The sequence below is a fragment of the Salmo salar genome, chromosome 12 (genome assembly GCF_965601325.2).
Source record: "Salmo salar chromosome 12, fSalSal1, whole genome shotgun sequence".
Taxonomy (NCBI): domain Eukaryota; kingdom Metazoa; phylum Chordata; class Actinopteri; order Salmoniformes; family Salmonidae; genus Salmo; species Salmo salar.
This window is the reverse complement of record NC_138302.1, coordinates 64,468,734-64,478,747: the sequence shown is the minus strand read 5'-3', so window position 1 is coordinate 64,478,747 and position 10,014 is coordinate 64,468,734. Positions and strand designations below refer to the sequence as shown.

The window sequence follows — 10,014 nt, the reverse complement described above, 5'->3', positions numbered from 1 at the left end:
TCACAACAAAGCATCCTTCACTCATGCTGCCAAACATACCCTCGTAAAACTGACTATCCTATCGATCCTTGACTTTGGCGATGTCAATTTACAAAATAGCCTCCAACACTCTAGTCAGGATATTGGATGTAGTCTATCACAGTGCCATCCGTTTTGTCACCAAAGCCCCATATACTACCCACCACTGTGACCTGTATGCTCTCGTTGGCTGGCCCTCGCTTCATATTCGTCGCCAAACCCACTGGCTCCAGGTCATCTATAAGTCTTTGCTAGGTAAAGCCCCCCCTAATCTCAGCTCACTGGTCACCATAGCAGCATCCACCCGTAGAATGCGCTCCAGCAGGTATATTTAACTTGTCACCCCCAAAGCCAACTTCTCCTTTGGCCGCCTTTCCTTCCAGTTCTCTGCTGCCAATGACTGGAACGAATTACAAAAATCACTGAAGCTGGAGACGTATATCTCCCTCACTAACTTTAAGCATCAGCTGTCAGAGCAGCTTACAGATCATTGCACCTGTACACAGCCCATCTGTAAATTGCCCACCCAGCTACCTCATGCCCATATTGTTATTTCTTTTTTTGCTCCTTTGCACCCCAGTGTCTCTACTTGCACGTTCATCTTCTGCACATCTATCACTCCAGTGTTTAATTGCTAAATTGTACTTATTAAGACACTATGGCCTATTTATTGCCTTACTGTCACGCCCTGACCTTAGAGAGCCTTTTTTATTCTCTATTGTGTTAGGTCAGGGTGTGACTTGGGTGGGCATATCTATGTTCCTATTTCTTTGTTGGCCTAGAATGGTTCCCAATCAGAGGCAGCTGTTTATCGTTGTCTCTGATTGGGGATCATACTTAGGCAGCCCTTTTTCCCACCTGTGATTGTGGGATCTTGTTTTTGTATAGCTGCTGTGAAGCCTGCAGAACTTTACGTTCATTTTGTATTTTCTTTGTTTTGTCGGTGTTCATCAAATAAGGTAAGATCTACGCTTACCACGCTGCACCTTGGTCTCATTCAAATGACGAGCGTAACACTTACCTCCATAATCTTACTTCATTTGCACACACTGTATATATACTTTTCTATTGTGTTATTGACTGAACGTTTTGTTTATTCCATGTATAACTGCGTGTTGTTTGTGTCCCACTGCTTTGCTTTATCTTGGCCAGGTCGCAGTTGTAAATGAGAACTTGTTCTCAACTGGCCTACCTGGTTAAATAAAGGTGAAATAAAATTAAAAAAATAGAAAAACCTTGTGTAATTTACTATTCTAACTCTCAACCGTAAGTTGAGATCCTGACGGAGTTTTTATTAAAAAAAAAGAATATTGGAAACAATTCGGTGTCCTCATTATGTATCTCTGGCCCTGCAGACACACAAACACGTTCTGCTGTCATATAAGCCTGCGGATCTTGGAGGTCTGCCTATTATAGGCAGCCTGGTCAGAAGCAGTCAGAGATGAGATGGAAAACATAGCGATTCAAATGAATGCCACATTTTGATGAAAAAAAATAACGAGAATGGCCTAAAAGTAAAGGTTACTGTGGTACTGAAGGGGCCCAGAACAAACAGCACATTGTGTCTAATTATTTATTTATATAAAATCGGTTGGAATTTTGGTTCTGGTCCCAGCTCTCAACCAGCAGAGAGGCCTGTGTGTGTGTGTGTGTGTGTGTGTGTGTGTGTGTGTGTGTGTGTGTGTGTGTGTGTGTGTGTGTGAGACAGTGATCAAGAGAGGGAGATAGAATGTGTTTATGGTGAAAGATAATGAAGTATAATGTGGGGAAGTTAATTCAATTCTGGTTGAAAAATGTTTCAACCCTTTTTATTCTGCCCCAAACTTCATCAGAACAACAAGACGAAATACACATAAATCAGAGAATGAGTCCATTCCTTCAGAAAAAAAACACATTGTTATTTTTATTCTTTTTTAAATGTAGTTGTTTAGAAGAGAAACTTGAGTCAGGACAAAATCAAAACAAATGCACAGATGGGGCTGTGGGTAGTGTGGCTGACTCCACATGATGACAGATGAAGATTAAGTAGCCTTTGACAAGAGTTGGACAAAAACCTAAACCAATGAAAATCTTCCGCATAAATAAAGGCGTGGTCATGAGAGCAAGGGGGCCCAATGGAGCTCACTGGGTGGTTGCAGTCCAAGGAGGAGGGCGGCGCATAGGCTCTCCAATTTGCCTTGTCAGGCCGACGCGCCAAAGCCTTTCACGAGCGCTCATACAAACAGAGAATCCTGACAATCAAGATTCCTAATTATCATAATAGTAAAAAAAAACAAAGTGGCATTTTGTGTTCGTCATGTATAGGCACTAAACCTATGTAGGACTTCATGGATCTCTTCCTGATCCAAAGCTCTTCCTGGCTTTGTTCATCATCCTCAGACTGTGTTATTTATTACTCCAATGTGAAGATTACTATAAGCTTTCTCATTTAGAATGATCCACAGTCTGATACACAGGTTTGGACTTATAAGCAAATGCTGTACATTCCAACACAGGCAAATACCACACAAACTGCAGCCAAAAGTTCCCTAGCCCCTTAAATGCGACCATAATTGTGACTGCAGCTTTATTGATGAACACATTGTGATTTGTGCCCATAGTGTTAGTGCTGGTGTTATGAAAGACAGAGAGAGACCATTGTTCTGGCCTGTGTGTGTTTCTCTCAGAGATGATGACAGGATGAATAGCTGAGGAACCAGATTCTGAAATGCCTTGTGAGGAGCTGGAATGTGACTGTGTGTGTACTATGTGTGTGTACTATGTGTGTGTACTATGTGTGTGTACTATGTGTGTGTACTATGTGTGTGTATGTGCGTGTATGTGCGTGCTTGTGCGTGCGTGCGTGTGAGTGTATGTGTTAGAAAAAGAGTTGGAGCGAAAGAAAGAAAGAAACAGTGAGAAAGGGAATGGACCGCCCTTTTCCTGTCTGCATTCCCTCTTTCGTTTCTGTCTCTCTTTCCTCGGTCCTGGGGCTGGAAGCTGTAGGAAGGGGGGGTTTAAGGGGGTAAGGGGGGGGCTGTAATTGTCTCAAGGTGTGGAGAGAATAGAGCAGGCTGAGGTTGTGCAGCTACGCTCCCTGCTGTGTGTCACAGAGAAGTGTGTGTGTGTGTGTGTGTGTGTGTGTGTGTGTGTGTGTGTGTGTGTGTGTGTGTGTGTGTGTGTGTGTGTGTGTGTGTGTGTGTGTGTGTGTGTGTGTGTGTGTGTGTGTGTGTGTGTGTGTGTGTGTGCGCGTGTGCGTGTGTGGCGTGTTGAAAGACAGGTAAAAATGTTGAGACTAAGAGAGGGAAACGTTTGGTGGGGGACTTGCTTACATGAACAAAGCAAAGTTTAAAAGACAAAAAGAGGCCATAGCATTATGAAAAGAGTCACCTTTTTCTTGGAAGTTTCACGATTGTTCAGATGACCCTAAAACTTCCATAGTGAGAGAAAAGAGAGAGAAAAAGAGGAAGAGAGGCAGAGAGAAAGAATAAAAGAGAGAAAAAATGCAACAGTACATTAACATGGTGGGGAAGGTATTGACATAACGGCAAATTTGCAATTATACAATAAGGGAAAATCATTATAGATAATGAGAAACCAAAAAACAGAGTGATCAGAAGAAAAGTGAGCCAGGGAAGGAACAGAAACCAGGGAAGGAGGGGAGGAGAAGGGCAGGAGAAGTTTGAAGGGGGAGTTAGAGCCCCAATGGGGGTTTCTTCCAGAGTTCATCCCTCGTGAACGAGGGAAGGAAGGGGAGGGAGGAGGGGGGGGGGGGGGGTGGAGTTGACCGTATAGAGAGCGTATGAGGTATCCAAAGTCACGGCAATTGAGTTGGCTTGCGGGGGAAAGCGTGGTTTTAATGTGGCTGAGGTAGCCAATAACCCCAGGGCTGGGCAAATCAACTGAATGTAATGAATTGAATTAGAAAGGCAACACAAGCCAGATGAAGAGGGAAGAGAGAGAATCTGAAAGAGTTGAAAACACAAACCAGGGAGTGAGAAAGAGAGAGAGAGAGAGAGAGAGAGAGAGAGAGAGAGAGAGAGAGAGAGAGAGAGAGACATAATGTCTCTCTCTATTCCTTTGAAACTTTTGTGAGTGTCATGTTTACTTACTGTTTGGCAATGTAAATATATGTTTCCCATGCCAATAAAGCCATTTGAATTGAATTTAGAGAGAGATGGGAAAGAGAGAGATGAGGTAGAGAGAGAGACATGAGGTAGAGAGAGGGGAAAACACCAAACAGAAAAACACCAAATAATGCAGCAGAGCAGAATTAGGCCGATACCCGCTAATGATCAAAATCCAGTAAAGAGCCATTCAATTCGACAACCACCTAAAAGGAAGTGATTCCCAAAACTTCCATAACAAAGTCATCACCCACAGAGAGATGAATCTGGAGAAGAGTCCCCTAAGCAAGCTGGTCCTGGGGCTCTGTTCACAAACACAAACAGACCCCACAGAGCCCCAGGACAGCAACACAATTAGACCCAACCAAATCATGAGAAAACAAAAAGATAATTACTTGACACATTGGAAAGAATTAACAAAAAATCTGAGCAAACTAGAATGCTATTTGGCCCTAAATAGAGAGTACATAGTGACAAAATACCTGACCACTGTGACTGACCCAAAAGTAAGGAAAGCTTTGAATATGTACAGAATCACTGAGCATAGCCTTGCTATTGAGAGAGGCCGTCGTAAGCAGACCTGGCTCTCAAGAGAAGACAGGCTATGTGCTCTCTGTCCACAAAATTAAGTGGAAACTGAGCTGCACTTCCTAACCTTCTGCCAAATGTATGACCATATTAGAGACACATATTTCCCTCAGATTACACAGACACACAAAGAATTTGAAAACAAATCCAATTTTGATAAACTCCCATATCTATTGGGTGAAATACAACAGTGTGCAATCAGAGCAGCAAGATGTGTGACCTGTTGCCACAAGAAAAGGGCAACCAGTAAAGAACAAACACCATTGTAAATACAACCGATATTTATGTTTGTTTATTTTCCATTTTGTACTCCCACTATTTTCATATCATTACAACACTGTATATAGCCATAATATGACATTTTAAATGTCTCTATTCCTTTGGAACTTTTGTGAGTGTAATGTTTACTGTTCATTTTTTATTGCTAATTTCACCTTTGTTTATTATCTATTTCACCTGCTTTGGCAATGTAAACATACAGTACCGGTCAAAAGTTTGGACACACCTACTCATTCAAGGGAAAATGCCAAGAGTCTGCAAAGCTGTCATCAAGGCAAAGAGTGGCTACTTTGAAGAATCTCAAACATAAAATATATTTTGATTTGTTCTACACCTTTTTGGTTACTACATGATTCCATATGTGTTATTTCATAGTTTTGATGTCACACTAGAATGTGATGGGGCATTCTAGTAGCAATGCTGGGGACTGCCAGTGACAGAGTTTTAAATGTGTTAATATCTGGGCTGGGATATATAAGAATGTTCATGACTGCATAGGAGAAACATGTTAATTCAGTATATATCACATTATCCCACCGGTCACAATTGTGACCGACCATAAAACACACTTTTTCACCTACTTTTCCATGAAAAAAAAGATATGATTGATTATTTCAAAAGCTTAGTAATGACACAAGATTTGGATATTTTCATGTCTGGGAAAAATGTGGGATTAAACGGGTTAAGTAAAGAAGTGGCCTAATGCAGCTGCCCTGTGGTATTCCACAGTTTGGAGCATGAGGGGAAGAAAATGACTCATTGATATAGGTGGACTGTTTCCTGTCAGTTAGATACAACTGTACCCAATTCAATGCTGCCTCCTTCAACCCATAATGCAATCATTTAGTCAAAGTTATTTCATGATCCACTAAATCAAATGTTGCATTAAAATCTAAAAATAGTACACCCACAAACCTACCATTATCCATAGCATTGAGCCTCTGGTCAGTTATGTCAACCAATACAGTGGTAGTGGAATGGTTTTTGCAATAAGCATGCTGATTGGCTGTAATCAGATCATTTTTCCATGTACTCCCATATTTGTCTACTCACAATACCCTCCAATATCTTACTGAGTGAAGAGAGTAGACTAATAAGTCGACTATTGGAAGGAGTAATGGGTTTTTTGCTGTCTTTCGGGATTGGCCACAGTTTAGCATTTTTCCATACATTTGCAAATGTCCCCTTTTCCGGTGACCAATTAAATATGTATTTCAGTGGAGCTGCAATCTCAGGAGTAGCATAGCGAAGTACATTTTTTTCCATAAGATCATAACCTGTAGATTTACCATTGGGTAATGACTTCAATAGGTTTAATACCTCCTCTACTGACACCATTTGTAGACTAAGAGAGCAGTTTTTTTTTGCTCATAATATGATCATCAATCCACTGGACGATTGCTTGTTTGGAAGAATGGGTGTTTACATTATCGCTCAGTAAATACATTTTCTTTGGAAAAGAATCTGCAAAATGATTGGCAATATCAGCTGGTTTTGTTATTGTTCTCCCGTCAACCTCCACACTAGATGGGCATGTTGAAATAGATGTACCAAATAAGCCCTTAACTGTATTCCATACCTTTTTACAATCGTTTTTACAATCAATAAAAGCATTTTTGTAAAATAGCGTACTTTTCTTACGATTTAATTTAACTGCTTATTTAGTGTTCTAGTAGTGTTCTATAATTCTGTTCATTAATTTCTAGTTTAGATTTGGCTGCTAAGACTTTTGCCATATTTCTTTGACAAAATGCCTCACCCAGTTCATCATCAATCCATGGAGATGGACAAGACCCAACTGTACTCTTTCTTACTGGGGCATGATGATCCATTACCTCAGTGAGCAAATCAATAAAACATTATGTAGGGTGATTTAAATCATCATAAATCATCTCCCAGGTAGAGAGAACATGATAGACTGGAGAACACACTGTGCACACAGCTGACAACATGTGTTGATTTATGGAACATGCTCCTCTCTTCACATGTTATGAAATAACGTCTGTATCAGTAAAATTGACTTCCCCTCTCTCTTTAATGCACCACAGCTCCATAAGCATCTCCATTAGGGTCAGTGGCTGAGACTTTGTCAGTAGAAGTTTTGTCTACGTTGCTGCTGTTTTTTTTATGTGTTTAGTCAAACTTTTTTCTTGTGTTTGAACCCAGTGACTGTGGTGTGCATGAAACTAGCACTGCGGTGCTGGACGCGGTTCAGTATACGGTCATTGAAATTACTGACTGTGAGAGCGAGAGAGAGAGAGAGAGAGAGAGAGAGAGAGAGAGAGAGAGAGAGAGACAGAGAGAGAGAGAGAGAGAGAGAGAGAGAGAGAAGTGAACAGTACAGAGTGTACTAGTATGGGCAGCAATAATGTGATCTGAGACTCATTCCAATAAAAGCAGGATAGAATTAAGGAGGGGAGGGGTAGAATGAGAGAATGAGGACAAAAGAGAGAGAGCTAAGGGAGAACGAGACTGTGTGTGTGCGTGCGTGCACGCATGTGCTCACATGTGTGTGTTTGCATATTTGTTTCCCCCCTGTTCCTCCCCACGGAGGCCTCTGGGTGGCGCCTCTGACTTTAACCATCACCCTACAGTCCCACACACAGTATATAACCATCAGAAATTACCATTTGCCACTTAATGCAAACTAACAGTGTGGTATACTCAGTCTCAGCATTCATTTACAATATTTACAAGTCTTCTCTTAACATTGTCTGTTGACTCATTACATTTGCCCTCCCATGGGGACACTATGAAGTGGCATTGGGGACACATAAATGACTTTGGTGTTTGAACCCTAAGGAGGGACGGGGGAGGCTCAAGTCTGTCTAGGAGGGAGGGAGAAGGGGGCTTTTCAATTGAGAAAAGAGTAGAGGAGGGGGCTGAGAGAAAGAGCAAGACAGTGGCAGTGGCAGAATACCTGAGCACTGTGACTGACCCAAAATTAAGGAAATACTTGACTATGTACAGTCTCAGTGAGCATAGCCTTGCTATTGAGAGAGGCTGCCGAAGGCAGACCTGGCTCTCAAGAGAAGACAGGCTATGTGCACACTGCCCACAAAATGAGGTGGAAACTAAGCTGCACTTCCTAACCTCCTGCCATATGTATGACCATATTAGAGACACATATTTCCCTCAGATTACACAGATTCACAAAGAATTCGAAAACAAATCCAATTTTGATTAACTCCAATATCTATTGGGTGAAATACCATAGTGTGCACAGCAGCAAGATGTGTGACCTGTTGCCACAAGAAAAGGTCAACCAGTGAAGAACAAAGACCGTTGTAAATATAACCGATATTTATCTTTATTTATTTTCCCTTTTGTACTTTAACTATTTGCACATCATTACAACACTGTATATAGACATAATATGACATTTGAAATGTTTTTATTCCTTTGGAGTGTAATGTTTACTGTTAATTTGTATTGTTTATTATCTATTTTACTTGCTTTGGTAATGTAAACAAATGTTTCCAATGCCAATAAAGCCCTTAAATTGGAATTGAAATAGAAAGAAAGACAGGGAGGATGGTGTTTGTTTTCATTTGTAAAATATGAAATATGAAGAGGAGGAAGGGAAAGCAGAGGGAGAACATAGGAAAGAAAGTTTGTTATGTGACCAACCAGACTAATGGGCCCGCCCCCAGCTCTCTGGTTCCCTCCCTGCCCCCCCCCCCCCCCCACCCCCCACCCCCCCACCCCCCTGCCCTCCCTATTTGCTGAGAGAACAGGCTGTTGGTTCACTCCACAGTATCACTGGCTGTGTGTGAGAGGCCCAGAGAGCTAAGGAGAGGGGGGTGTTTAGATCAGTTACAACTCCCAATGAGAAACACCCAGAGAGTGGAGAGGGTGACTGAGGACTGTGTGTGAGAGTGGGAAGTAGTCTGGAGCTCAAGAGAAGAGAGAAAGAGAAGACAAAAGGGGAAAAAGCTGTTCAACTCCAAGACCAATAAACAGAGAGAAGCCAGTCAAGGACTTTATCAGAGTGGAACCAAGCAGAGGCTGAGACAGACACACAGCACCCGGAGAAGGTTCACCCCGACTGAAAGTGACAGAGGTCCACTATTACAACAACCACAAGCCTGGAAAGCCAGTCCTGCTCTGAGCTGCTCTTGTTTTTCTCTGGGTGGAAATTCCTCTGAGACGTCACTGCTAGCTAAGCTCAGCTGAACAACCACAGCAGAAGAGGACTCTGGTGTTGTTGTGGTTGTTGGACAAAATAGTGTGTGTGGAGCTAGAGAGAGGAACATGTTTGACTGTATGGAGGCTCTAGGGATGGCCCCTCGGCCGCTCTTCGACGTGTCCACTCAGGGGGCTTGTATGCTGGGCAAGGCCACCCCCTTCTTCCCTGGTCTGGACCCCTTTGCCTGGGGTGGGACAGCCAGTGTTCAGTGTAAGTGAAGTATTTGCTCTGTCTCCTCACTCGACTCATCAGACTGTAAAGGCTTGTGTGTGTGCTGTTTGTGTTTGTGCAGAGACAGGGTTTTCACTCTCCTCATCAGGCCGGTGGTGTTATTGTGATCATGCGGAAAGAGTGACAATCTCAGTGTGCATGTGTGTCCTTATCAGAGTGCTGATGTTATCATAGAGCTCTCTCCACAGGAAGAGACAGATTCCATTTGATTCTCGGTGCCCTTTCTCATCCTCCAGTTTGTTTGTTTATGTGCTCAGTGTGTGGGACTGCATACTTATTCATCATCACGTTTGTTTTCTTTTTGAATGACTTCAGATGAATGATTTAGCTTTCTCTCACAATATGGACCCCTGACCTTGTGAGGTGTTTAGAAGCCAACTACCAAAGTCAAAATGAAAGGGGATCCTTAAGAGGAATCACAAGAGGCCCAATGATGAAAGCCTATGACCCATTTCAGTAGCGATATGGGTAACTGATGCAATGTGAATAACTAGGCCTACTTTAAAAGAAAAATTGCATCTAACTTAAAAGTTCATTTGAGGGCAAAATTGTTAATGAAGAATAACTAGAGCATGAATAAGTAGGACAAAACAGCTTTACAGT

At 42.1% G+C, this 10,014-nt stretch overlaps 1 protein-coding gene across 2 annotated transcripts in view; it reads left to right on the top strand.

The window, feature by feature from the left end:
• Nucleotides 1-10,014, top strand: part of LOC106565462 (retinoic acid receptor gamma-A) — a 59,782-nt gene that overhangs the window by 26,387 nt on the left and 23,381 nt on the right. The window contains exon 1 of one of the 2 annotated variants that reach the window (XM_014132670.3): nt 8,734-9,390. The exons of the other annotated variant lie outside the window; for it this stretch is intronic. Within the exon in view, the coding sequence (XP_013988145.1) occupies nt 9,246-9,390 (145 nt within the window). The 5' untranslated portion in view covers nt 8,734-9,245. Of the gene's footprint in view, nt 1-8,733; nt 9,391-10,014 lie in introns of those variants that run through there. 2 annotated transcript variants of the gene reach the window in all.